This window comes from Chroicocephalus ridibundus, chromosome 21, assembly GCF_963924245.1.
Source record: "Chroicocephalus ridibundus chromosome 21, bChrRid1.1, whole genome shotgun sequence".
Classification (NCBI taxonomy): Eukaryota; Metazoa; Chordata; class Aves; order Charadriiformes; family Laridae; genus Chroicocephalus; species Chroicocephalus ridibundus.
This window is the reverse complement of record NC_086304.1, coordinates 1,570,342-1,597,782: the sequence shown is the minus strand read 5'-3', so window position 1 is coordinate 1,597,782 and position 27,441 is coordinate 1,570,342. Positions and strand designations below refer to the sequence as shown.

The 27,441-nt window shown below is 62.7% G+C and overlaps 1 protein-coding gene across 2 annotated transcripts; it reads left to right on the top strand.

Moving 5' to 3' along the window:
• The first annotated feature begins 581 nt into the window (after positions 1 to 581).
• LMNA (lamin A/C) lies at positions 582 to 26,535 on the top strand. 2 transcript variants are annotated; one of them, XM_063357646.1, is made up of 13 exons: positions 582 to 776; positions 1,539 to 2,061; positions 19,468 to 19,624; positions 19,759 to 19,884; positions 20,017 to 20,187; positions 20,297 to 20,422; positions 20,521 to 20,741; positions 20,831 to 21,035; positions 21,152 to 21,259; positions 21,469 to 21,588; positions 21,690 to 21,785; positions 23,295 to 23,549; positions 25,040 to 26,535. In XM_063357646.1, the coding sequence occupies exons 2-13, from the start codon at positions 1,712 to 1,714 to the stop codon at positions 25,070 to 25,072; spliced, it is 1,968 nt and encodes a 655-aa protein (XP_063213716.1). In that variant the 5' UTR covers positions 582 to 776; positions 1,539 to 1,711; the 3' UTR covers positions 25,073 to 26,535. The 2 variants fall into 2 exon arrangements, with proteins under 2 accessions (XP_063213716.1, XP_063213715.1); XM_063357645.1 differs by lacking the exon at positions 582 to 776 and having other exon boundaries at positions 1,427 to 2,061.
• Positions 26,536 to 27,441: the final 906 nt, after the last annotated feature.

The following is a 27,441-nucleotide window of genomic DNA, read 5'->3' as shown; positions in this document are numbered from 1 at the left end:
CCCCGCTACTGTTGGCTGGCAGCAGTGACTCATCGGCGCTGGGATTAATCATTCATAAAGCACACGCGTGTGTGTGTGCGCGCGTGTGTGTGTTTGCGTGTGTTGCTCCGGTTGCCGTGTGAGTCATCCCCTGCCTGCCTGGGGCTCTGCCACACTGCAATTAGCTGGAAAGGGAATGGAGCTCGTTACAGCGCGGGGCAGGACGAGCCGGGCCAGCCGGGCCTCGGGAAGCGGCACTTTGGCCAAGAATCTCAGCAGCCCCCGACCCCTCCATCCGCCGGGGCAGATGGTGCTTTGGGGTGGGCACCCCCACCCAGGCTATTCCCAGTGTCCCCAGCCACTGGGCACTGCTCCCATTCCAGCTTTCCTGGCTGCAGAACCCAGTTTTGCAAGCGGGAGCAGCCGAAGGGAGGAAGCTGGAGCCCCCACGACCACCACCCACCGAGGTCCTGCCTCAGCCCCTCCTTAGTGGGGTGCAAAGGGGTTGTTCCTCCATTCCCCTCGCCATTCCCAGTTCTCCCTCTTCCCCGGCAGGAGGGATTGGCTCTGGAGTGCAAAGCGTGTGTGTGCGTGTGGGGGACGAAGTCCGAGGAGGGGACAGCCCCCCCCTCCGCGGTAGCTCCTGGGGGGGGTGTGCCAGGAAGCGCGTGGCAGATCTCAAAGTCACAAGTTGCCGAATCTCGGCGGCGCCTCGAGGGAGTCAGGGCACCCCGCACCCCGCTCCGAGCTGGCCAGCAGCTGGGAGGACTGGGAATCGCCCGTGGTGGGAGCTGGAGGTACGGGAAGAATGGGGGGGGGGGGGGGGGGGCGGGGGGAGACTGGGAATGGCTGGGGTTGGGAAGCGGGAGAATGGGAAACAGCTGGGGCAGGGAAACTGGGCTCAGCTGGTGCTCGAAATTGGGGGGGGGGGGGGGCAGTTACAAACTGAGCCCAACCGGCATGGGAAACTGGGAGGAAGGATAAAACCGGGCAGAGCTGGTACTGGGGAGGGCAAGGAAATGGGGACAGCCAGTGCTGGGAGAAGCTAGTGCTGGGGAAACTGGGGGGGTGGTGAGGTGGGGGGGGTGTCCTCTGGCCCCCCAGGGCTCTACGGCTGTGACGCCTGGGTGGCCTGGGGCTCTGTATTTGCGTTCCCCGGAGCCCAGAGTTTGGGGTGCTCCAGGGCCCTGCGCAGCCGGGGGCTCCCGCAGTCGGGGTACGCCAGAACCCCCCCGACGCTGCTGAGATGCCGCCTGCCCTGTCCTGGGGCGGGGGGGGGGGGCAATGTCCTGGGGGTGCCCAGCCGGGGGGTCCTGGGGGTGCCGCGCAGCCCCTCTCAAGGGTGCGCTTCGCCTTTGCCAAGCCCCCCCCCCCCCCAAGCTGAAATCCAGCCTCGGCCGGGGGAACTGCGGCAGAAAAGGGGGGGGGGGGGGGCGCAGGGTGTTTGCAAGGGGCAACCCCCCAGAGCCGCCCTCCCAAGGCCTCTTTTCCCAGGGATGCTTTTCCAGCCTTTGGGAGGCGATGGCCTTGACTGATGCAAGGGGGTTGTCTCCACCCAGGGCCCCGGTGACTCCACCCGCCGCCTCCCGCCGCTCCTCCTCCCGCTGCACAGCCCAGCTGGGATATAAGCAAGTCACTCACACAACCAGGAGCAGCCGAGACAGCTGGGTGGGTGGCGTGGGACGCCGAGCCGTGACCTGTGCCGTTGTCCTTCGCCTCGACGCCGGGCCCCATGGCGACGCCTTCCCAGAAGAGGAGCACCCGCAGCGGGGCTTCGGGGACCCCCTTGTCCCCCACCCGCATCACCCGCTTGCAGGAGAAGGAGGACCTGCAGGAGCTCAATGACCGCTTGGCCGTCTACATCGACAAGGTGCGCTCGCTGGAGCTGGAGAACGCCGGCTTGCGGCTCCGCATCACCGAATCCGAGGAGGTGGTGAGCCGCGAGGTCTCGGGCATCAAGGCCGCCTACGAGTCGGAGCTGGCGGATGCCCGCAAGACCTTGGATTCGGTGGCCAAGGAGAGAGCCCGGCTGCAGCTGGAGCTCAGCAAAGTCCGGGAGGAGCACAAGGAGCTGAAAGCCCGGTGAGTGCCCTGGGGACAGGGAGGGGGGGACGGTGGCGGGACGGTCACTGTCGTCATGCTTGGCAGGGAGACGGGAGGGAGGAAGGAGCGACCTGGAGGAGGCAGGGAGAGGGGAAACCCGTGACCCGGCTGGGGCAGGAGCGTCCGTGGTGGGGACCGAGAGAGGAGGGAAGCTCTCCCGGCATTCCTGCTCCCCCTCCAAGCGCCATCTTTGGCCGGGATGCCCTTGGAGGGGGGATCGGGGAGCAGAGCCGCCAAAGCGCGGGGCTGGGGCTGAGGGGACGTGCCCCGGGCTCCTGGGGAGGGACTGTGCGCCGTGGGGATGGCGGCCCCTCCGCCTTCGTCATCCTGGAGCAGTTCCCAAAGGCTCCAGCGCAGAGCGGGAAGCGGTGCCAGCCAGCTGGCTCTGTCCTGCCCACAGATCTCGCCTGCTCGTCCTATTTTCCTCTGCTGTCTTTGGCACCCGTTATAGAACCTGCTCGGGTTTTGTTCGCCTTAACCCTCCCCGTGCCGAGCTGTCCCCGCTCTGCGGCGTCCCCCGCTCTGGGGCCGGCAGTGCCCGGGCAGCGCCCACAGTCCCGTCCCATGGGCTGGCTCTGGGTGACGTGCTCCGGCTCTGCTTTGAGGCTCGAATCCCCCCAGCCCCTTCCCGTCAGGTTTATCTCTTTCCCTTCCTGACGTCAGACATGCTCACCGCGTTGCCACCTCCCTGCCGCCGTCGGGTGCCTCCTGGGGACGGTGGCAGATGCCCAGCGCGGGTCCCCTGAGGACGCGGGTCCCTGCACGGGGCTCCCTGGCCACTGTCACACCCCTGGCCGGGCAAGGACCGGCCGCGGGGTTTCCCCGGGGCTCCGCCAGCCCGTGCGGCACTGGGACCGCAGCCCCGTCACGCTCAGCTCCCGGCATCCCGCTCCATGGAAAGTCCCTTTCCGTCCTCAGCTTTGCCTCAGGGCAGGATCCGGGCGGGACAACCCCCTCTTCCTCCATTTGAGCTTTTCCCTCTTATTCTGGACGCCCGGTTTTGAGTCGGTACCAAATGAGGCTAAAATTAACGTCCTTGGAAGATGCCATAAATACTCTATCTGCTGGGAGGGGAGCGAACGTGCAGCCTTCTCCAGCTGTCTTTGAAAGCCGGGCGGTGTTTTATATTTAGCTTTCTATTTCCCGTGCGCTGCTGCGGTTCTGTCCTTAGATAAGGCGGCTTCGCCCGTCCCGCTCGCCGGATCCCCGGGAGCTGGCGCGACGAGGGGCTGAGCTGCCTAAAGGCCTTTGCTGCCTTATGCAAACCCAGAACTATCTTGGCCGCGATCTTTCGAGGGCTGGAAAAAATGCCCGACTTGCGTTCCTGGCCGAGAGCTGCGCCCTCAGCCCGGAGCCGGCCGCGCCGCGGAGCCGGCCCCGCGAAAAATATGCGTTAAGCTTTTTTCCTGAGCTCCCGGAGCTCCCCGTGCTCGTTCCCCAATGCTGACAGATCCCCCTAAAAAAAAAAAAAGTGCTTCGACTCGAGGGGATTCCCGAAGAGCAGCAGCCGGTTTGAGGGCAGGTTTCGGTGGGGTTTCAGATGGCTGGTTTTGGAGGACGGGCGGCAAGCAGGGTTTCTGGAGAGAGGTTTTTCGATGGGGTGAGTCGCCTCTGAGTCACAGTGCGCGAGGTGGAAGAGCGGCTCTGCCGGGGGAAGCCGGTGCTATTCATTCCTGCCTCTGGCGTGTCCCCGCTTCCTTGGGCGGTGGTGCCAGAGCCGCTTTCCAACCCCCAAAATCCTTGCAGAGGGGCTGCGGCTCCTCTCGTCTCGCTGGGGACCCTCAGAGAGGGGCACAGATCAGCTGCCGCGCTGCGATGTTGCTCTTAGGGCTCGGTTTGGCTGGGGCGCCCCGAAATTTTTGGCAATGGGGCAGCCGCGAGCCCGACCCTGCGGATGGGTTGGAGCGTTCACAGGGTCGGGAAGGACCCGTGTGCCGGTGCCATCGGTACCGATGGCTGCCCCATCCCTGGAGGGGTTCAAGGCCAGGTCAGACGGGGCTTGGAGTGACCTGGGCTGGTGGGAGGTGTCCCTGCCCAGGGCAGCGGGGGGGAACGGTCTTTGAGGTCCCTTCCCACCCAAACCATTCCATGATTCCACGATCCTGCCGGCTCTGCCTGCCCGCCCCGGGTTAGCCCGGGCATTTCTGCTGACCTGGGTGCAGCGACGCTTTTCTTGGCTAATAACTAACTTGCCAGCCCCCCGCTCGCCCCGCTCTGCCCGTCAGCCCCGGGGGAAGCGCTGGGTATCTCCCGCGGGGCAGGCGGCTCTGGGGCCGCGTTATCGGCACCCGCAGCATCGCCGCTGCCCGCCGCCGGGGTTGTCTCGCCTGCACAGAAGGGAGGGCTGGGGGGTGTCGGGGCACAGCGCGTCTGGCTGCGGGCACGGTGCCCAGTGCCGGTGCTGGAGCCTCCCCGGGAGGGAGAGGAGCTGGGTGCCCCATCTGGGGTGGGGGAAGAGGGGGACAGGGCGTGCAAACCCGAGACCGGTCTCACCAGCCGCTGACGCACTGGTGCGAGAGCTGCTGGGGTGGAGGAGGGTCTGGCCAGCCTGGGGCAGAGCTGGGTCGAGAGGTGCGGGCATCTGCCCGTCCTCTGCCTCCCACCACCCCCTTGTCCCGTCCGGCTGGACCTTTCCCGTCCGGCTTTCCCTTCCCGCTGCCTGTTTGGCTGCTCTCGGTGCAGGTCCAAGAGGGGTTTCCCAAATCACCCGCATCATCCCACCGTCATCCTCATCCCTGCGCAGCCTGGCGCTGCCTGTGCCCCCGGCCAAGGGACCGCTGCCTGGCCCCGTGCCACCCACCCGTGTCCCCAAGCCACTGCCGGCTCCCCGGCCCCGTGCGGCTGCTGACCGTGCCAGAGCCGCGTTTGAGGCGAAGCAGAGGGTGCGGTGAGGGTGGCTGGTGACTCAGGGGTGCTGGCAACGCCTGGCATCGTCCCCTCCCAGCGCGTGGGGAGAGCCAGGACCAGCCCCAAATGTCCCCATCCCAGGTGTCCCTGACCCGCGGTCCCCAAGGAGGGACGGGCGAGTGGTTTTAGAGGGCTCAGGCTGCAGCACGGCACCGGGCTGCTGCGGAGGGATGCTCTGCACCCCGGTCCTGCCCATCGCCCCCTCGCCGTGAGCTGGCTCCTGACTCACGGGGTGAGAGCAGGAGCTGCAGCCCTCGCCCGGCTTCGCCAGGGATTCACCCCAGCCCAGATCCTCGAGGCGGAGGCGTTTTGTCAGCGCAAGCCCCAATTCAGGGGCGCAGGGGGTGTATGGATACGGCCCTTGGGCTCCTCCATCCCCAGGCGAGGAGCCCCGGGGGGGGGTTCCCAGTGCCCCGCTCCCGTGGGCAAGGGGGGGGCTGTGCTGTGGCCGGCTCCCTCCTCCGAAACAGGAACCGAGCCCTCGTTAGCAGCGCGGCTGATGAGCGATGGCTTCCTGAATTGCAGCCCCTAACCCGATTAAGCCGGTGCCTTGGCAGCGCCTCTTCCTCCCCGGGCCTAGATCTCATCTCTGGCCCTAATGAGGAAAAATCTCCTGTTTTCCAAAGGTTGTTGAAGAGGGTTGAGGGTGGGGGGAGGTGGCGGGCGGTGGAGCTCGTCCAAGGGCAGAGCAAAGGCGGTGGCAGCGACGGTGCCAGGAGGGTCGGTCCCACAGCCCTTCCCCATCCCAGGTGGATTTTGCCCCGTGCTGGGTTCAGTGATGACCTGCTGGGAAGGAGCAGGTAAACTGGGACCCGTTTACTGGTGAGGAAAAGAAAAAGGGAAAAGAAAAAAAAAAAAAATTAGAAATAAATCACTAAATAAGCCTCCTTGCCGCAGGGCTGGGCGCTGCCTCTCTGCCGCCTTTAGCAGCCATGTGCTCGCGCTGGAACGTCTTGCGTGGGGGAGAAACCTCAGGCTCCTGGGCTCTTTCCCCCCCGCTCTGCCTCATAGAAACCCCGCCAGGGGAGGGACGGGTTGGCTCGGAGGAGGCTTTGCCCTTTCCGAGAAAACAAAGAACAGTTTGTGCAGGCGGGTGATGCTCTGGGAGAGCGGGAGACGCGGAGCCTGGGCTGGTCCGGGACCCTCCGTGTCCCTCGAGGACCCTCTTCAACACGTCCTCCCTGAGTCTCCAGCCCTCTGGACAGATTTATTTTCCCCTGACATCCTCAGCCGGCAGCTCGGGATGGGCAGGAGCCCCTGCCCTCCCTGCGGGGCTGAAAGGCGCCGTGGCAAAAGCCCTGTTGCTTCAAGGCTGAGGCTTTTGTTCGTTATTTTGGGGGGGGGGGACGACACACACATATTATTTCTTATCTGTGCGAATATCCAGCCCCGCTTTTTCCCAGCTCCCCGAGCAGGAAAAGGCTCCCCGGCTCTGCTCCCGTCGCTGGCTGCGTTCACCGGCCTCTTCCACACACTTCTGTTACCCCCTCGCTGTCCCGGGGGAGGAGGGGAACGGGAGGAAACCCCTTTTTTTTTTTTTTTTTTTTTTATTACCATAGGATCCACCCCGGCAAATTAAGGCCCTCGGCCTCAGAGGTGGGGGATTAGAGGAGCGACTGCAGAGGGAAAAGGGGCTGGTTTTGCTGCGGGAAGGCGTCCGTCCCCCGTACAGCGCCTACCGCGGCGCGTCCCAGCCTGCCCTTGGCTGCGTTTGCTGCCACAAGTGTGGTTTTTTTTTTTTTCCAGCCTCGCGTGCGTCACTTGGGTTGTCTGAATCCCAATAACGCTTAAATTCGGAGCCTGTCAGAAGGGAGAGCCTTCCCCGGCGCAGTGCTCGGCCGTGGCGTGCGAGGCGGACGGGGTGCGGCACCCCCAGCTGCTGCCAGCTCCTTATTTTGCTAAATCCGTGCCCTTTGGGAGCTGCCGTTTCCTTCCCTGCTGCTGGCAGCCGCGGTAGGAGGAAGCCACCGGAGCTCTTCCCCTGCTCCTGGCCAAAATTAGGGCTGGCATGGAGGAGATCCCTGGGAAGTGTCGGTGGGTTTGGGATGGGCTTCCGCATGGCAGAGCTGGGAATCACCTCCCGCTGGCCTGCTGCCGGCCACGTTACCCGTTTCCCCGTCCTGCTCTTGTCGCGAGGCCCTTTGAGCTTCTTCCCCTGCGCCGGGCTCGGCGCGTTCCCAAACAGCCGAGGCCGGTGCCACATGAAACCCCTTTCTTGCCAGCAGCTGCCGCCAGTCGCCCGCAGCCCCTCACCGGGGTGTCGGGGCTGGGCGCCCACCTGCCTCCGCTCCTGCCACCCCCCCACCCCCCGGGGCTGAATAGCCCCAGTGTGATGCTGAACAACTGCCGGGGGCTGGCACAGTCCCCCCCGCTCCCATGGCTGCGGCGGCAGCTGCGGCCCCCTGCGCCGCAGCCCGGCTCTCCGCCGTCCTGGGGGAAAAAAAAAACCCAAAAACCCCACCCCGTTTCGGTGTGTGAAGGGTGTCGCAGCACGTCTGCGAGCCCCGTGGTGCGCCGTGGGTGTTAAGGTTGAGCCAAAGGGAGTGGAAGTCGGTTGAAGAAGTGCATCGAACCCAGCCCGCAGGGATGCCGCAAAACCAGGCTGGGGTTAGGACACCTCGCCTTCCCGAGCGGCGCTGAGTCAGCATCGCCCGCTGCCGACGGTAAACCGATTTCCTCTCCAAGGTGAAGGCGAAGGCGCCTGTGGCTGGGCTTATCGTCCCAGCCGTAGCCAGCTGTGATGCTTTATTGCCCCTTTCACGTATTTAGAGCCAGGAGGTGCGATAGCAACAGGGACAAAGTTCCCGGGGAGGGTGCGCGGCGGGTGCCCCACAGCCTGTACTTTACCCTGCTTAATTACGGGGCTGGCACCGCCGCAGGGGCTGGCGCCGTGTCCCTGCAGAGAGGTGTCGGAGCCAGGCTTGGGCGCAAACAACGAGCTCTCGTGAAGCTTTTTGAATTTTTGCACGGGGGCTGCGAGCGGCGCAGAAGCACCTCTGGAGGAGAGAGGGTTTGCGATAGCCCAGGTCTCCCAACCCTCTTGGACAAAAGCCACCTCCAGCCACTCGCGGCGGCTCCGGCTTTCAACAGCCGCCGCCTCCTCCGACCGTCCAGCTCCGTGTCCCCCACCCCGGCCGAGCAAAGCTTGGCGTCTCCCTGCCTCCGTAGCGCCAATTTGTTGGGGTTTTCATTAATAACAGTTCAGGGACCCGCTTTCTCCCTTAAAGCCCCAGCTCTGAGTCACGTAAATCCAAAAAAAAAAAAAAAAGGCCAAGCTCTTGACACGGATGCGTAATGTGAGGGCTTCAAAGGGGTGGGAGCCTGAAGGAGACTTGGCTCCCGTGCTCATGGGCGCCCAGCTGTTTTCCAGCACTGGGGGCGGCCAGTTGCCCCATTGCAGCTCCCAGTCCCCGCTGGGAAGAGCCGCTTGTCCCCCTCTCCTTTGCAATCCGTTGGCCGAGCTCTGGGCTCGCCGGTAGCTTTGGGGAGGGCACTGGATCCAGCCCGGTGGTGAAGCAGGAGGTGAATGGTGGCAATAAAACCTCCGTGCCGCTCTCCGTGGGTTTTGAACGCCTGCCCCGCTCCGTGGGGATGTTGCAGCGGGGCAGGGGGAGGATGGAGCCTGGCAGCGGGGCAGGAGCGGGGAGATGAGTCACGCTCGGCGACACGTCTTCGGGCTGGAGCAGGGTGCGGCCGCCGCCGGCACTCCGAGGTCCCCCCGTTCCGGAGTCACGCTCGCCTGCCCCTTCCTTCCTGCCGTGCCGGGTGCTGGCGGATAACCCGCTCCCTGGCAGCATCTGTGGGGTGCGAGGATTCCCCCCCCCCGCCGCGGGGCACCGCGCTGCGCTCACTCCCCCCGTCACCTCTCCAGGAGAAATTAGGGGGGGTCCAATGTGGAGCCTTCGTGCCCTGGGCCGGTGGGGGGGAAGCGGAGTGCTGGGCGGGGGGAGCAGATTTGGCTCCTTGGCACAGTGCTTTGGCAGGCCGGGATGCACCCGGAGCCCCCGTTCGCAGGGCAGGGAGGCGAAACTGCGGCACGCGCGTCCCAACTAGCCACCGGCGCTGCTTTTTCGCCTCAATTCTGTCACTCCGGTGCAAAAAGCCACCGGCTTGTGGGGCCGGGGGGCTGAGCAGGAGGGGGAAAATGGGGAGGCTGGAGCCTCTTGCAGTGGCCCCGTTTGCAATTGGGGCTAAATTGCACTTTCTAGGGATGCCGCGTCTGCAGCCCTGGAAGAAGCGGTTCTTCCCCGCACGGACGCCGAGGCGTTCTGGGTTTCGCCCCGGCACAGCGCAGGGCGGGCAGGGGGGTGCTGGGACCCGCCGCGTACGGCAGAGCGCAGTGAGGCGCCGGCGCTCGCGGTTGCTCCCGCTTCTCCCCGCACCGAGCTGCCCTTTTCCCAACAGCATCCACGTTCGGAGCCATGCCGGCAGCCACCCCGATGGAGGCGGTGACTCACGCCGGCGGCCGAAGTGGGCAAACAAGGCGGCCCCGGCGCAGCCCGCGCCACTGTGGCATGCAAACAGACCTTGTGGCAGTGTAAACACCTCGCCCGCCCTTATCTGCGCTCCCGCAGCCGGGATGGCAAAACCCTTTGTGTTCCCAGGAAGATGGGTGGCAGCTGGATCCAACAATCCCCAGCTTTGTTTCTTAAGCAAATTTTACTGGCCGGAAGCTTTGTGTACCCGGACTTATGGAAAACCATAGAACCATAGAATGGTTTGGGTGGGAAGGGACCTTGAAGACCGTCCTGTCCCCTCCCCTGCCCTGGGCAGGGCCACCTCCCACCAGCCCAGGTGGCTCCAAGCCCCGTCCAACCTGGCCTTGAACCCCTCCGGGGATGGGGCAGCCACAGCTTCTCTGGGCAACCTGCGCCAGGGGCTCACCGCCCTCGGAAGAAGGAATTTCTTCCCCACATCTCATCTCAATCTCCCCTCTTTTGGTTTCAACCCATTCCCAACGTCCCGTGGCTCCCCTCCCTGCTCCAGAGTCCCTCCCCAGCTTTCCCGGAGCCCCTTGAGGGACTGGAAGGGGCTCCAAGGTCTCCGCGGAGCCTTCTCTTCTCCAGGCTGAGCCCCCCCAGCTCTCTCAGCCTGTCCTCCCAGCAGAGGGGCTCCAGCCCTCCCAGCAGCTCCGGGGCCTCCTCCGGCCCCGCTCCCACAGCTCCGTGTCTCTCCTGTGCCGAGGCCCCGGAGCTGGAGGCAGCACTGCAGGGGGGTCTCCCCCGAGGGGAGCAGAGGGGCAGAATCCCCCCCTCGCCCCCCTGCCCACGCTGCTGGGGATGCAGCCCAGGCTGGGGGGGGGTTCATGGGCTGCCAGCGCATGTTGCCGGCCCATGGCCAGCTTTCCACCCCCACCCAGCGCCCCCAAGCCCTTCTCTCAGGGCCGCTCCCCATCCCTCCATCCCCAGCCTGGGCTGGCACCGGGGGCTGCCCCCACCCCGGGGCAGGACCCTGCCCTGTGCCTGGTTGAACCCCATGACGTTGGCACGGTCCCACCTCTCCAGCCTGTCCCCATCCCTCTGGGTGGCATCCCGTCCCAAACCACAACACCAGCGCACATTGCCGGCTCGTATGGAGCTCCTCCATGGGGTGAGCTGCTGCTGCTGGGAAGGAAAAAGGAGAATTTGAGCTTGTTGCCTGGTTTCCCTCTCTTGGGTCCTCTCTGCCTCGTCCCCTCTTGCCCAGGGTCCCTGTTCCCAGCTCTTCGCCCCTGGGGCGCAGCCATGTCCCCGTGAGCAGAGCAACCTCCTCCTTGCTCGCCATCGCCCCGCCTGGGAGCTGCAAACTCTGCATTTGGCATCGCCCTCGGCTCCCCCCACCCGTTGCGCGCAGAGGGAAGGGAGACGGCCACCACGTTTGCATGGCGGCCACGCATTTGCATGGTGGCCATGCGTTTGCATGGTGGCCACGCGTTTCCTTGCTCCGGGGGCTGGGATTTGCATCCCTGCTCCTCTTCCGCTGCCCTGGGTCCCGGCCGCGTCCTCAGCTGCCATCTCCCAGCGAAACGTGAGCTCACGGCTGGTTTTTCCCCCCCCCACCCCAACGTTCCCCATCCCGAAGACATTATTTAACACGACTCAGCTCCCTGTTTTTGACTCCTTTTGTAAAACCTCCCCCCACCACGTCAAATCCCCCCAGGGAAACGCTGGGAACCTGCACGTGGTCTCCATCCTTTAAGGCAGTGGTTTATAGGCTTTGCCTTTCTCCTTCATCAGGAGAAGGGTATATTAAAGTAAATCTGATGGGATTTCTCTGGAGGTGCAACGCGAGGAGTCGTTTTAAGCTGGGGGGAGGGGGGGGAACCAAAAATTACATATAAAACTTTCCCGTTAAGTCTTAAACCCATTATCGCAAAAACGGGGATTTGCCGTGTCGGAGCAAGATAGTCAAGACTGAGCGAAATCCCTTAAATTTAATTCAGTCCAGAAAGTAGTTGTTGGGTGAATATTTGGCCATTCTACTAAAGATAGAAACCGGCGCTTGTCGCCATCGTGGGTGTTCCCAGTGTTGCAGTGAACACTTGGGATTTCCTTGTTCTCTCCTCTTCCCAAAGGCAGAAGGACGCGCAACGCAGGGTTGCGCTTTTAACAGGCTTTTATGTTATATACAACACTATCGATTATTAGCAAATTCTGGATTGGAAGAACAAGCTTTCTTCTTGTGCCCGTTCTACCAAAACCTTGTCCTCAGAAGGTGGCAGATGAGCAACGCGGACGGTCTCGTATTCATGTATTTGAGCTATGTCTAAAAAAAAATTGTCTTTCCAGCACAATTCCAGTTTGGTTTTTTGTTTTGGTTTTTTTTTTTTTGAGACAGAGAGCGAGCTCCTTTTTTCCTGATAAAGGCCGTTATTGCTTTCCTCTAGATTTAAGATGGTTCAAGTCCAGGCCACCAAGTGACATTCAAAAAAGCCAAAGCCGAGCTGGTGTGTTCACAATCCTGGATGGGTTCATAACCGTAACAGACGGGTTTGGGTCGTGCCGAGCTTGGGCCGGCAGGTGGGGACCGATCCGTGTTTGATGGCGGTTTCCGAGCGGTTGAGGTGTTCGGGTTTTTAAAGTCTTTGGGGATTTTTTTTTTTTATTTTTTTTTCTCCAATGGAAAATACAGTTTTTACAAGCGAGGCCTTTCCCTCCCACCGGAAAGCCCAGGATCAGCCAATTCCCTCGAGACCCGCGGAGACGAAACCGCCGGCCGGGTTTTTTCCTGTGCGCCGTTGCAGCCAAAATTGCCGGGCTCTGGTGACAAACTGGACCGGTTTGCCGAAATCAAGTTTCAACCGGTGGCACTTTGCATGTTATCCCAGCCCGGAGGCCTGGGTCTCTGCCTGTTCCAGGTAGCCCAGGGGTTTGGTGGCGAAAGGGAAAATAGGGAAAACAGGGGAATTCTGCCCTCGGTTTGCTCCCTCGTCCCCGAGGCTCGGCCGCGAGCGGGGACGGGGGCTGCGCTGGTGGCTTCCAACAGCCGCCACTCGCTTGCGCCTTCCCGGCTCTTTGCGTCCTCTTTGCGCGTGGGAGCAAAGCCCGGAAAAGTTCAAGGCAGCTGGGAAAGGGGGTGCAGAGGCAGCGAGGGGGGTGCAGAGGTATTGAGGGGGGTGCAGAGGCATCAAGGTGCCATCGGACCCGGCGGGAAGCTGTTCTCCCTGCTCCGCGCTGGGGCACGCTGTCCGCGGAGAATAAATCCTGCCCCTTGTCTCCGCGAACGCATCGATTGCTGCCCGACGCAAACCTCACCTGGGGCCCCCAAAAACGCGGCGTGGGCAGCGGAAAGCCAAGTCCCGTCCCGTCCCCCCGTCGACTCCCACACGGGAGCTGGCAAAACCCCCTTTTCCAGCTCTAAAAACCATCCGCCCTCCAAAACCACAAAAGCCACCCGTTTCTAGGGGGGACTCAGCCCAAACAGCAACGTCGCTCGATGACTTGGGATTTCCATTTCGAGCCGCTGGCGAAGGCCAGGATGAGTCACCAGCGCTGGCGTGACAGCCCCGGGACGGGGAGCGAGTGACAGCGGGGCTCCCCCGCCAGCCGCGGGGGTGCTATTTCTTCTCCGAAATGGTGTTTTTAAATAGCGGGGGGGTGGAAGGCCATCGGTCCGCGCCGTGGTCACGTGCATGGCTGTGTCGCGGCGCTGGTGAAGCCCCGTGAGGAGTGGCGCGGCTGCGGGGGGCCGCGGGGGGCGGCTGCTCTTGCCGTACCCGGCCGGAGGAGAAAAACTCCCAAAGGCTCCCTGGGGAGCGTTGGTAGCCGATTCCTGGAGGTGTCCGCTGGGATCACGTTCAGGACTTTGTATGCGCCCGCAGCTCCCAGCGAGGCTCCTGGGGACGGGGTTTTGTGGAGGGACGGGAGCGACGGAGATTTTGGGAACCCCGGGTTGAAGGCTCCGTCCGCCTCCCAGCAAAACGCTCTTTTCTGCTTCCCAGCGAAGCAGCGGTTTTGGTTCATTTTTAGGACGCAAGGAAAGGCCGGATCCCAATTCCAAAAGTGGGGGGGGGGGGGGGCGCGGGGAAAGTCCAGCTCTTTGGTGATGCCAACAAGCTGCTCTCGCTCCACTGAACAAACCCAGGGAGGAACGTGCCAGGAGCGTGCGGCATGGCCGGCACCAACCCTGGCACCGGGAAGGGCTTTGGCAGAGCTGAGGCTGGAGGGTGGGGGCTCTTCCCGTGCATCCTTGAACCCCGCCGGCCCTGGCATCCCCGGGCTGCCGTTTGGCCGGGGTTTTGGTGCCGAGCAGGATGCTGGCGCCCTGCAGATGTTCTCCTCGCTATACATCGCGCTGGCTATTTACGGCTCCCCTGCCTGGAGACCGGCCGATGTTTATCCTGGTGATTTGGCAAAGGCGCAGCGGCACGGATGAGTCAGGAGCTGGGAGAAGCTGCTTTGCCACATTCCCATTGCCCCACCGCAGAGGTTTTCCCAAGACCGCCTTTCCTCCCACTGGCCCTGAGGGTCCCAGGGATTCCTGCAACGGGGGAACGATCCCCGCAATGGGGGGATGATCCCTGCGATGGGGGAACGATCCCTGGAATGGGAGAACGATCCCTGCGATGGGGGAGCGATCCCTGGGATGGGGGAGTGATCTCTGGGATAGGGCAGACAATCCCTGCGATGGAGGAGCGATCCTTGCGGTGGGTGGGAGGGCGATCCCTGGGATGGGGGAATCAACCCTGGGATAGGGGGAATGATTCCTGCAATGGGAGAATGATCCCTGGGATGGGGGAGCGATCCCTGGGATGGGGGACTGATCTCCGGGATAGGGGGAACGATTCCTGTGATGGGGGAGTGATCCCTGCAATGGGAGGATGATCCTGGGGATGGGGGAGCAATCCTTGGGATGGGAGAGCAATTCCCGGGATGGAGGAACGATCTCTGGGATAGGGCGAACAATCCCTGGGATGGGGAAGCAATCCCTGGGATAGGGGGAACGATTCCTGTGATGGGGGAGGGATCCCTGGGATGGGGGAATCATCCCTGTGATGGGAGAGCGATCCCTGGGATGGGGAAATGATCCCTGGGATAGGGGGAGTGATCCCTGCAATCTGTATTTGTTGGAGAGATGATCCCTGGGATGGGAGAACGATCCCTGGGATAGGGGGAACAATCCATGGGATGGGAGAACAATCCCTGGGATGGGGGAGCGATTTCTGGGGTGGGGGACTGATCTCTGGGATAGGGCGGACAATCCCTGGGGTGGGGGAGCGATCCCTGGGATAGGGGGAATGATTCCTGTGATGGGGGAGGGATCCCTGTGATGGGGGAATCATCCCTGTGATGGGAGAGCGATCCCTGGGATGGGGGAATGCTCCCTGGGATGGGAGAACGATCCCTGGGATAGGGGGAGCAATCCTTGTGATGGGAGAACGATCCTTGGGATGGGGGAGCGATTCCTGGGATGGGGGACTGATCTCTGGGATAGGGCGGACAATCCCTGGGATGGGGGAACGATCCCTGTGATGGGAGAGCGATCCCTGCGGTGGGGGAGCAATCTCTGGGATAGGGGGAACGATTCCTGGGATGAGGGAGGGATCCCTGCGACGGGGCAGCGATCCCTGGGATATGGAGAATGATCCCTGGGAGGGGGGGGAACAATCCCTGGGACGGATCCCCGGTGCTGGAGGCAGCACGGCGCGGCGCAGAGCGAGCCCAAGGTGGGGCAGAGCCGGTTTTCTGGGTCCTCCCAGCAATCGGCTCCATCGCAAACCTGCTCGACGCCTCTCTTGCCTCAGTTTCCCCAGCTGTAAATCTGTCGTGGGGCCTTTTCCGGGGGAGCGTTGGGCCGGGGCTCGGGGCAGGAGGAGCAGGCTGGGGGGGTCGCCTGGCAGCGAGGTGAGGAAAAAACCTGCCGTCCCCGGGGAACGGTGGATGCGTAAAAGGATTTATAGACGGGGCACGAGCCTGCGAGCCCCCCCGGCTTGGCACCTTGTCCTGGGGGCAGGGGGGGCGGCTGCGATGGGAGGCAGGGAAGGAGGGAACCCCCGTTTCTCCCCCTGGCTCCATCCCACTCCTGCTTCAGAAACGGCTCCTGGGGATTAGGGATAGGGAGAAACCAAAGGGTGTTCCCTAAAACGCACGGAGCGGGCATTGGCACCCTCCTGCCAGCCCGGCGGGCGCCTGCCCAAAGCTGCTCATCTCCCGTCGGCTCCGACAGCTTTTCCAGAGGGAGAGCCCGGATCTGCGGGGTTTTTGGGGTTGGAATTTGGGGGCAGAGCGAAGGGGAGAGATGGCAGGTCCTGGGCGCCGTCCCTGATCCTTCTGCAGGGACCCTCCGCCCCGAGCGTCTTCAGCCCCCGGCCCTTTTTGAAGCCATCGCTCCAGCTTTGCCGGCTCGTGTCCGTGTCCGTGCTGAGTGCCGGCAGAGCAGCTCCAACTTTCCATTAACATTTGGATTTTCTGGCAGCTCAGCTGCGATTTTCTTTTTTTCTTCTTTTTTTTTTTTTTTTTCTTCCCCTCCTTCCTGCTTTTAAAAGCTAAAAATAAAAACGTCTTGAGGCCCCTTTTCCCCTCCATCTTTTCTCTGGAGACGTTTGTTTCTTGAGGATTTGGTGCCTCTGTTGTGTTTTTTCTCCTCTTGGCTTTGGTAAATGCTTGTTTTTTACGCCCGGCTCTCCCAGCACGGGGGATCAAATCCCGCGGGACGCCGAGCCCGTGTCCTTCAGGGTGGATCTCTGCTTCCCTTTTGGCTGGCAGAGGATTTGGGATCTTTTTGGCAGGATGGGGGGACCAGAGAAACCCTCCGGGGAGGAGGAGGACGGTCCCTCTTCATCCCTGGGCCGAGGGAAGTGGGAGCGACGCAGCTGCCATCCAAAGTTTTTTATTTTTAGCCCAGCGCCAGCTGGAGCCGGGGAGGCTGCGGGGGAAATAAAAGCAGGACCCAACGGGAGGCGAAGGGAAAATCCAAACCCTGGTTGGGCTGGAACGGGGAGCACAAGGGCTCGCCTGGGGGCGGTGGGCATGGGGAAGGAGGGGGTCCCGGTGCCGGAGAGGACGCGCAGGAGCGTTGGAACGTCGTCTGGAGGCTGCCGCGTCGGGAGTCAGGGCTGCGTTTCGAAGGAAGATTCGGGAGATGCTCAGGTCCCGGAGAGCAGCGTCGCGCAGAGCCCCGGCCTCGCCGGAGGAGGCGAAAGGACAGGGCAGGGGTTCGTCTCACCCTTCACCTTCCCGCAAAACAGCTCCCAGAATCAGCCCCGCCGGCAGGCGCCCGGCGCTGCTCCTCCTTGGCGCAACCCGGAGCCGGGCACGGGAGGCTTGTATGGAAAAAAGGATTTGTCCTCAATTCTGGGATTTACCACGGGGCTTTCTAGGCATCGGTGCGTTTTGCCCTGAGTCCTGGATGCCTCCGGTCCCCTGGAGAGGGCAAATCTGTCACCGCTGCGGAGGCACAAGTGCATCTATCTAATCTCAGCGTTTTCCCTTCCGTATTTCACTTATCAATGGTACCGGTGTTCCCTAAAGAGTTGTCGGAGGCTTCGGGATGTGCCTGGTGCACGTGCCACAAGCCCCATCCCAAAAAGCCGGCGACCCCCGGCCGTACCCGAGTCCCTGCAGCCGACACGGTGAGCAAAGAGCTAAGGAAGCAAAATGCCGAGGGCAGGCTCTTCCCCGAGCTCAGCGCCGGTGTTAACTCCATCCAGGACAGCGGGATGAAACCCCACCGGCAGCGCCGGGGCGGCCACGCTGGCTGCAAGGGCGAGCCGCTGCCAGATGGGAAAACTCAGCCTCAAACGTTGCTCGCAAAGAGCTCCGGATCCACTCCCAGATGGCATTTTTGTCCTATGAGTCACTGGCATGAAAAGAGCGGGGACCCGCCGGCGTGGGCTGGAGCGGCCGGGCTCCGGCACAGGCTCCGGCACCGGCTCCGGCAGGCGGAACCGCGGTTCCCCGCCAAAGGGGGTTCATGGGGTACGGCACGCGATTATCTCAGAACGCCGTCTCCGGTGTTCAGAAAGCAGAAAGAAACGCAGGAAAACCTGCTGTTGGCCAAGGAAGGAGCTTCCCAAGTGCGTGCAAGTCTGGGGACGCCGGTCCCTGCTTGTCCCCGGTGCCCGTGGGCAGGAGGAGAGGAGTCGAGCCGCCTCCTCCGCATCTCGCTGCTGACGCTGCCCCGTCCTGCCCCGGGGCCCGATCCCGCAGCTGGGGCAGGCTGAGCCCCGTCTCCGCCGCCAGCCCCTCCCTGGTATGTTTTTACCCATGATCTCATGGCGCGGGTGCGCGCTCGCCGCCCCAGGAATGCGCACCACGCACCGGCCTGCGGCCAACGCTCGCCCCCGGCCGAGGGGGCACCGCAGCCGGCGCCGGTTCCCGGGCGCATCCCAGCTCCATGAGTCCCGCGCCCGATTTCCAGGGAGGTGGGGTGACAATCCCCATCGTGAGCCGACAGCGCAAGCCGGCCCGGTGCCGGTGGCCGCTGGGTGCCGCAGACAGAGCGTAGGGTCTGTTCTTTTTATAGGCCCTGCCGAAATAGTGTCAGGTGGCGTTTTGGTGGTTCAGTCGGATCAAATTCCCGAGGCTCGCGGCACGTCTCGGCTCTGCCGCCTCTGAGAAACGGCCTCAACCTGCTGTCGGGGCTGAAAAAGCGAGAGGGGATGGAGGCAGGGGATGGCGGGGGGCTGTGAGGGTGCACAGCGGTGCTGGGGGCCGGGACACGCGGCCGCTGTGCCATGCCACGCTGCACCGCGTCACCCCACACCGCGCTGTGCCACACTGCACTGTGCCATGACACACCATGTCATGCCGCGCTGCACTGTGTCACCCCACACCGCGTCACCCCACACCGCGCTGCGCCATGCCGTGCCGCACCACGCCACACTGTGCCAGGCCGTGCTGCATCATGTCACACCACACCACGCTGTGCCTCGCCGTGCCATGCTGTGCCATGCCGTGCCGCACCGCGTCACACCACACTGTGCCATGCCATGCTGCACTGTGCCATGCCACCCTGCACCACGTCACACCACACTGTGTCACACTGTGGCGTGCTGTGCCATGCCATGCCGCACCGTGCCACACCACACCGCGCTGTGCCACGTCGCACTGTGCCATGCCATGTCGTGCCACGCCGTGTCACGCCACGCTGTGCCATGCCATGCCATACCGTGCCACACCACACCACGCCATGCTGTGCCACTCCATACCGTGCCACACCACACCATGTTGTGCCACGCCGCGCTGTGCCATGCCATGCCATACTGTGCCACACCACGCCATGTCACGCCACGCTGTGCCATGCCACTCCGTACCGTGCCACACCACACCCCATTGTGCCACACCACGCTGTGCCATGCCATGCCGTAGTGTGCCGCACCACACCACATTGTGCCACGCCATGCTGTGCCATGCTACACCATACCATGTCACACCACACCACACTGTGCCACGCCGCGCTGTGCCATGCCATGCCATGCCATACTGTGCCACAGCACACCACGCCATGTCACGCTGTGCTGCGCCATGCCACGCCATACCGTGACACACCACGCCACGTTGTGCCACGCCGTGCCGTGCCATGCCACGCCGTACTGTGCCACACCACGCCACACTGTGCCAAGCCGCGCCGTGCCATGCCATGCCATACCGTGCCACAGCACGCCACGTTGTGCCATGCCATGCCACGCCATACTGTGCCACACCACCCCACGTTGTGCCAAGCCGCGCTGCGCCGGTCGGCACTGACCTCTAGTGGGTGCAGCCGGGCCAGGGTGCGCATACTGCACCGGGGCGTTACGGCCCCGAGACACCTCCTGCTCCCCCAGTGTTTCCCAACCTTTTCTGCTTTCCGGTATCCAAACCGGTGCGGGACGGGCTGGGTGGCCGGGAGGTGCCGGTGCCTTTGGCGGGTGGGTGTAGGGTTCAGTCCCGCAGCTCTTCTGGGGGCGATCGGAGGGGTGCGGACGTGACGCTCGGTGTGCTGGGCGCGGGGCGCGATGCCTGGTTCCTCCCCGCCGTGCCGCTTACCCCCCTGCCCTGTGCCACCGGTGCCTTGCAGGAATGCCAAGAAGGAAGGGGACCTGCTGACCGCCCAGGCGCGCCTCAAGGACGTGGAGGCCCTGCTTAACTCCAAGGAGGCCGCGCTCTCCACGGCCCTGGGCGAGAAGAGGAACCTGGAGTCCGAAGTGCGGGACCTGAGGGGGCAGGTGGCCAAGGTGAGCGGTGGCAGCCCTGTCCCCAGTTGCTCCAGGGACCCCCGGGTCCCCTCGGTGCCAGGGGCACGGCTGGGCGGTGGGTCCTGGACAGTCGCCGGGAGCCTGCTCTGACGGTCCTTCTCCATTCCCCGCAGCTGGAAAGTGCCTTGAGCGAAGCCAAGAAGCAGCTGCAGGATGAGATGTTGCGCCGCGTGGACGCCGAGAACCGGCTGCAGACACTGAAGGAAGAGCTCGAATTCCAGAAGAACATTTACAGCGAGGTGAGGTGCCATGTGCGGTGCCGGGCTTGCTTGGGCTAACACCCCTCCCCCCCCGCAATCCGTGTGTTGTGTCCCCGTCCCCAAGCTCATCCCAACCCCGAGGTGACACTGTGTCCCCTGGCCTGTCCCCAGGAGCTGCGGGAGACCAAGCGCCGCCACGAGACCCGGCTGGTGGAGATTGACAACGGGCGGCAGCGGGAGTTCGAGAGCAAGCTCTCCGAAGCCTTGCAGGAGCTGCGGAGACAGCATGAAGACCAGATCAGGCTTTACAAGGAGGAACTGGAGAAGACCTATGGGGCGAAGGTGAGCAAGCACCGCCCCCCTCCCCGATCCTCTCCCCACCCTGCCCGGCGGGGTGCCGGTGGGCAGAAGGCGCTGGGGATGCCAACCCCTCCCCGGTCTTGTCCTCCAGCTGGAGAACGCCAAGCAGTCGGCTGAGAGGAACAGCAACATGGTGGGTGCTGCCCACGAGGAGCTGCAGCAAACCCGCATCCGCATCGACAACCTCTCCTCTGAAGTCAGCCAGCTGCAGAAGCAGGTGAGGCTGGGGGATGTCCCCCCCTCCCCCGGCCCCGGGGATGGTCCCCTCCTGGGGATGGTCCCCAGCAGCCATCCTCACCTTCCTTCTCCACGCAGTTGGCCGCCAAGGAGGCGAAGCTGCACGATTTGGAGGATATTCTGGCCAGGGAACGCGAGACCAACCGGCGCCTGCTCTCCGACAAGGAGCGGGAGATGGCCGAGATGCGGGCGCGCATGCAGCAGCAGCTGGACGAGTACCAGGAGCTGTTGGACATCAAGCTGGCTCTGGACATGGAGATCAACGCCTACCGCAAGCTGCTGGAGGGCGAGGAGGAGCGGTGAGCGCGGGGAGCTGCGCCCAGTGGGCTCTGGGGGTCCCAGCCCTCGTGTCCCCACTGACTCCATCTCTCCTTCTCCTCCTGCCCAGGCTGAGGCTGTCCCCCAGCCCTTCCTCCCACAAAGGGGCGTCCCGCAGCCACTTGTCCACCCCGGGCTCCTCCAAGAAGCGGAAGCTGGAGGACAGCGAGAGTCGGACCAGCTTCTCCCACCACGCCAGGACAAGCGGCCGCGTCGGCGTGGAGGAGGTGGACTTGGAGGGCAGATTCGTCCGTCTCAGGAACAAGTCCAACGAGGTGCGTTTGCCGTCGGGGAGGACCCTCTGGGGGTTCAGCCACGGGCAGGAGGTGAACGAGGACAAGCTGGGGAGGAACTGGAGGATCTCAAGGTTGCTGCTCTCTCTCTCGCACAGGACCAGGCGATGGGGAACTGGCAGATCAAGCGGCAGAATGGAGACGATCCCCCCATCACCTACCGCTTCCCCCCGAAGTTCACCCTGAAGGCTGGCCAGGTGGTCACGGTGAGTCGCTGCCCGGAGAAGAAGGATCCAGCCAAGATCCCAAACCCAGCCGGTGGTGGGTGGTGGCCACCGGTTGGTGACACCGAGTGGCTGGAGCCAGGGCGCCGGCTCCTCGGCACATGGCTTTTTTGCGGGGGACAGAGCCGCATGCCCGGGGTCCGGGCTCCGCAGACCTGAGACGTCACTTTCCTCTGTGCTTTTCTCCCTAGATCTGGGCCTCGGGGGCCGGGGCGACCCATAGCCCCCCCAGCAACGTGGTGTGGAAAGCCCAGAGCAGCTGGGGCTCCGGGGACAGCCTGCGCACTGCCCTCATCAACTCCAACGGGGAGGTGAGAGCCCGGCGGCAGCACCGGCTCGGGGCGCAAGGGGGTGGGCAGACACCGAACCCCCCACCCCCACCCCCGCCAAACTCCTTTCCTGTCCCCCGCAGGAGGTGGCCATGCGGAAACTGGTCCGCACCGTGATCATCAACGATGAAGACGAGGATGAAGACGACGATGACGCCATCCACCACCGCCATCACCACGTGAGTGCCGCGCTGGGGAAGGCGCTGGTCCCAGGGGTGCTGGGGGCGGATGCTGGCGGGGGGGGTCGGCAGGGTGGGGGGCAGCTCAGCACCGCACAGGATGAGGCCTCGTGGGAGAAGGCAGTTGGGAGGCTGCTGTGGGAACAACCACGGGGGAGAAGCCGACAGAGCTCTGGCACCCGGAGAAGATCACTGCTCGCCAAAAAAGCTCTAGGGACCTTGCTGGAACTCATCTCCGACCCCGAGCAACCTTGACCTGCCGGGAAAAAGGCTGGAGGAGCCGGGAGGGAGGACCAGCCGGTACCTCGCGCCGCTCGGAGGTGGAGGGCAGGGTGGTGGGAAGTTGATGGATGATGCTCCTCGGCGGCAGCTGCTCCATCCTCTCCTCTTCGCAAGGGGGCTGGAACGAATCCAGAGGTGACTTTGTCCTTCCTCCTGGCCCATCGCTCCCCTCCACGGAGCTGAAATATGCACCAGGAAGAGCAGCGGGCAGGGAGCAGGCAGGCAGCAGGCAGGGAACAGGCAGCGTGCCCGGAGCAGAGCTGCAGCCGCTTCTCCCCATAGCAGGGGGGGCTGCAGCCCAGGACCCCCCCAGCCCATCCCGCAGGGAGAGATCTGTCTTGCCCAGGAGACACCCGCAGGAATCATGCACGGAGAGGTGCCATCGCTGCCGTGCTGTGCCTCAGCGCCGGCAAAAAAACCGCCAGATGCCGCTGCCCCGGGGGCTCTGTGTGCCAGGAGCAGGATGAGGCCTCCATCGCCCACTTTCCTTGGAGTTCTCTGGATGTGAAGAGCCGCGCCGAGACGGATATCGATTATCCCTGGCCGGAGGAGCCAGTGCTGCCCATTCATCTGAGGGCGAATCCTTTCCAAGAGCGCATTTCCCGTCGGCAAGCAGTCGGCTTGCGCTCTCCCAGGCAGCGAGGAAGAGGATGCTCTTGGATAAGCAGAAGAGAAGCGCGGCTGAGACGTCTCCCGTGTGCGGAGAGCCCGGGGTGCAAGGACAGGGCAGCAGGGACGGTTCACCCGGTGCGCCAGCCCTGGGAATTTGGGATTAGAAATATAAATAAATACTATAAATATATAGAAATAGAAATAGAAATAGAAATAGAAATAGAAATAGAAATAGAAATAGAAATAGAAATAGAAATAGAAATAGAAATAGAAATAGAAATAGAAATAGAAATAGAAGAGGAGGAGGAGAAGAAGAAGAAGAAGAAGAAGAAGAAGAAGAAGAAGAGGAGGAGGAGGAGGAGGAGTAATAGTAATAATAGTAGTAATAATTATTATTATTACTATTATTATTATTTATTATTATTATTTTTAAACCACATGATGGGGAGGATGGCTGGAGTACGGACCTTCTTTGAAGACCAACTTGAAGAGCCCTCCCTGGGTGACACCGGCGCTGCCGCGGTGCCCAGGACAGGGTGCTCGGGGCAGAAGATGCTCAGGCGGGTGCTCAAGGTTGTTCTCTCTGTCGTCCCCCCCCTCCCCGCCCCCATCTAGGGTAGCTGCAGTGGCTCTGGGGACCCCGGTGAATACAACCTGCGCTCGCGCACGGTGGTCTGCGGCACGTGCGGCCAGCCGGCCGAGAAGTCAGGCGGCCAGAACACCGGTATCAACACCGTGTCCTCGGGCTCCTCCACTTCCAGCGTCACCGTCACCCGCAGCTACCGCAGCGTCGGCGACTCCGGCATCGGCCTTGGGGAGAGCCTGATGAGCAGGAACTACCTCCTGGGGACCTCCAGCCCCCGTAGGCAGGTTAGTGGTGTGGCCAGAGCCCGGGTCCAGCTCTCCCTGTGCCGGTGGGTCTCCACATGGTCCCTCCCAGCCCCTCTCGGCGCAGGGGGTGGCCCTTCCCCTCCCTCCTCTCCTCCTCTCCGCTTTTCCTCCTGCCCCGGCCACCGTCGGGCTCTTTGCCAGGGGAGCGTGGAGTCCAAGAGGGACTGGAAAAGGACGTGGCCGTAGCATCCCCATGCCTGGAGGGGTTCAAGGCCAGGCTGGATGAGGCTTTGAGCAGCCTGGCCTGGTGGGAGGTGTCCCTGCCCAGGGCAGGGGGTGGCACTGGATGGGCTTTAAGGTCCCTTCCAACCCAAACCATTCCATGGTTCTCTGATCTCCCCACCCCATCCCATGCTCGGCCCCTCTTGGCAGCCCCAGAGCATCCTTCCTCCTCCATGTTCCACCACCACCCAGCGTTATCCAGTTCTGGAGCCCCTACTACAAGAAAGATATGGTCGCGCTGGAACGTGTCCAGAGAAGGGCCAGGAGGATGATCTGAGGGCTGGAGCACCTCTCCTGTGAGGACAGACGGAGAGAGCTGGGGTTGTTCAGTCTGGAGAAAAGAAGGCTCCGAGGAGACCTTATGGTGGCCCACCAGTATCTGAAGGGGGCCTACAAGAAAGCTGGGGAGGGACTTTTTAGGATGTCGGGTAACGGTAAGACTAGAGGGAATGGATTAAAACTAGAGCTGGGACGATTCAGACTGGACGTTAGGAAGAAGTTCTTCACTGTGAGGGTGGTGAGACACTGGCACAGGGTGCCCAGAGAGAAGTTCTTCACCGTGAGGGTGGTGAGACACTGGCCCAGGGTGCCCAGAGAGAAGTTCTTCACCATGACGGTGGTGAGACACAGGCACAGGGTGCCCAGAGAGTTCTTCACTGTGAGGGTGGTGAGACACTGGCCCAGGTTGCCCAGAGAGAAGTTCTTCACCGTGAGGGTGGTGAGACACTGGCCCAGGTTGCCCAGAGAGAAGTTCTTCACCATGAGGGTGGTGAGACACTGGCACAGGGTGCCCAGGGAGGTGGTGGAAGCCCCATCCCTGGAAGTTTTTAAGGCCAGGCTGGACGGGGCTCTGAGCAACCCCATCTAGTGGGAGGTGTCCCTGCCCAGGGCAGGGGGATGGAACTAGATGATCTTTAAGGTCCCTTCCAACTGTAACGATTCCGTGATTCTCTCCGTGCTGGGAACAGGAATATTTCAGCACTTGCAGATGAATACCCTCGCTATTAGTCAATATTATTACCCTAATTCCCAAATTTCTGACTCCAGTGCTAGAAATAGCCCAGCCAAGGGGTAGTCGTTGTATGCCAAGGGTGGACGAGAGCCAGGGGCGCACGCGGTCGGGCACCGTGGGCATCCGGAGGGTCCCGCTATGGACATCGCCGCCTCCCCCACAGCCGGAGCAAAGGGATGGGAACCAGGAACACGGGGTTATTTCTAATTTTCTGCTTTTTCTTTCTTCCTCCCAGGCTCAGGCCGTGCAAAACTGCAGCATCATGTAACTCCGTGGCACCATTCCTGTGTTTGCTGGCCGTCTCCAGCTCGTTTTTTTCCCAAAGCAAAAGAAATATTTTTTTTTTTCCCCCCCTTTAAAAAAAAATGATACCAAAAACCAAGGTTGGGGTTTTTGTTTTCTATAGCAGGAATTTTATATATATATATATATATATATTAAAAATGCTAAAAGATGCTTTGATTTTTTTTTTTTGTAAAGAAAAAAAATCTATTTCTATAAAAAAAACCAAACAAACAAACAAACAAAAAAAAAAAAAAAGCTTTTCAGCTTCGTAATTTTTTTAAAACTTCAGCCAAAGACACCAAGGAGTCGTGTTTACCGAACAGCCCCGCGGGAGGAGATTGTCGTTTAATAGCTCTTTAGATTGTACCTTTTTTTGCCAAAGCTTTTTTATCCAGGAGCGGGAGAGGCCGCGCCGTCGGAGGGGCTGGGGCAGAGGCCGAGCCCCGACGCTGGCGCCCATCGTCCCGCCGGGCCGTGGAGGTCGCTGTCTCGAGCAGAGCGCGGCACCTCCGCCACCCTTATTTTTGGTTTTTTTTGGTGGTTTTTTTTTTTTTTTTTTTTTTGAGGGGGTGGGCGGTTTCTGAAAACCCAAAATTCCCTTTCTTTTTTTTTTTTTTTTTTTTTTGGATTTTTTTTCAATTTTACTGCAGGGGGGGGCTCCCGTGGGGGTGGCTGGCGGGCGACGCCCCACGTCTCTCCGCGGCCGTGCGGGCATTTCCCCCGGCTTGGCCCGCGTGCGCCCTCCCGGCGCTCCACGTACTGTATCGCCCACCCCAGGCACCTCTTGCCCTTTGGGTTTTCGTTATTTTTTTTTTATCAAACAGCCCAGTTGTGCCTTAGCCGAGGCTGGGAGCCCCCTCCTGGCCCCCTGCACGGCGTGGATGTAGAAGGAGTTTGGGAAGTGAAAACCCACCGGAGCTGCATCCCGGGACCAGGTGGATTTGACGGATGGGGTGATGGAGCTCGGACCCCGTGGACCCCCCTCTTTTGGGGCTGCCGCATCCAGTGGGGTTCACCCCGGTTTTTTTCTCGGCCGCGGTTAGTTGGGCTCTCCTCCGGTGGCGGGAGCTCGGGAGCCCGTTTCGGGGAAGGATGAGGCCAAGGATGCTGAGTCCAGGACAGGGCTGGTTTGCCAGGAGGGTGCTGAGAAAGGCTTTTTGTCCCAGTGAGGGGGATTTTGGGGTCCGGCGCGGGCAGCTCCCCTCTCTGCAAGGGTCCATCCAGCCGGTGACGGAGATTTCAGCTTTTTGCCTCGATTGGGGAACGCCGGCAGCACCCCCTGCCTCGAGCGCGGCCCGGGGGCAGGATCGGGTCCCCAACATGAGCCCCCCCTCTCCCCCCGACTCCGGCGGGATCTGGTGAGACCGCGTTTGTATTTGTGCTTGCAAAGCTTCCGTATTACTGCCTGTATTTCCTTGCAGAATCAATACAGCTGAACCCTTTCCACCCCGCGTGCTGTCGTCAATCTGTCCTGGGGGGCGGAATTTGGCAGGGGGGCGCGGGGGGAGAGGCTTTGCTGCACCCCAGCTTGGCGCTCGCTCTTGGCCCGGGGTTGGGGGGGGATCTCTTTCAGCCCCCCCATCCAGGGCTGGGGCTCAGCGCGCCCTACGGTGGAGAGGGGGAGAGCGGGGTGGGCCCGTGCACCCCGAATCACCGGGGGGGGGTGCCCTGGAGGGGGTGCTGAGCAGGGCCAGGAGCCCCCCCCCCCCCCCCCCGGCTGGTGGGGAGGGGGTGGAATTTGGGGAGAGGGCTCAGAGATTTTCTCCCCCTGGGATTTTGGGGAGCAGACATTGCCCTGGATGGGGTGGACTTGGCCGGGGTGGCGGGGGCGGGGGGGGGCAGCACCCAAGTGAGTGCAGGTTTGCTCCTACCGTGGGGCACCCCGGCACCCCGCCAAGGGGACCCCCCCCTGTGTCCCCCCCCGCTGCGGGGCCGTGCCAGGCACTGGAGCGAGGCGGGAGGCGATGCCGGGGAGAAGGAGAGAGCCGTAAAGCCGGCGCGTAATCGGCTTTACCGGGCACCGCGCTGGGAGCCGCGATGTGAGGGACCGCGGGCGGGCGGCCGGGGCGCGGGCACAGCCAGGTAAGTGCCCCCCATCCTGGGGTAACCCCCCCCCCCCAGGCGCTCGGGTGCCTGGGTACAAACAACCCCCCCCCAGCCCCACAGGGTCACATCGCCCCGGACTTAGGGGGCAAGCAGGGCTGGCAGGGGGTGCCAAGGGGGTCCCCGGGGCATCGCTGCCACCTTCCAGCTTTGGGCCGGCTGGGGGGGACGCAGCGAGGTACCCATGGCCCATGGACGGGGGGGGTTACGGTGGGGGATCTCAGAGGTGGGTGGCGGGGGACACACTGG

What these genes read in the sequence shown, in the direction of transcription:
- LMNA (XM_063357646.1), top strand. Translation starts at nt 1,712, where the DNA reads ATGGCGACGCCTTCCCAGAAGAGGAGCACCCGCAGCGGGGCTTCGGGG. An exon ending in TGAGGGGGCAGGTGGCCAAG is followed by an intron (nt 19,625 to 19,758) that starts GTGAGCGGTGGC and finishes CATTCCCCGCAG; the next exon opens with CTGGAAAGTGCCTTGAGCGA. An exon ending in TCCACCACCGCCATCACCAC is followed by an intron (nt 21,786 to 23,294) that starts GTGAGTGCCGCG and finishes GCCCCCATCTAG; the next exon opens with GGTAGCTGCAGTGGCTCTGG.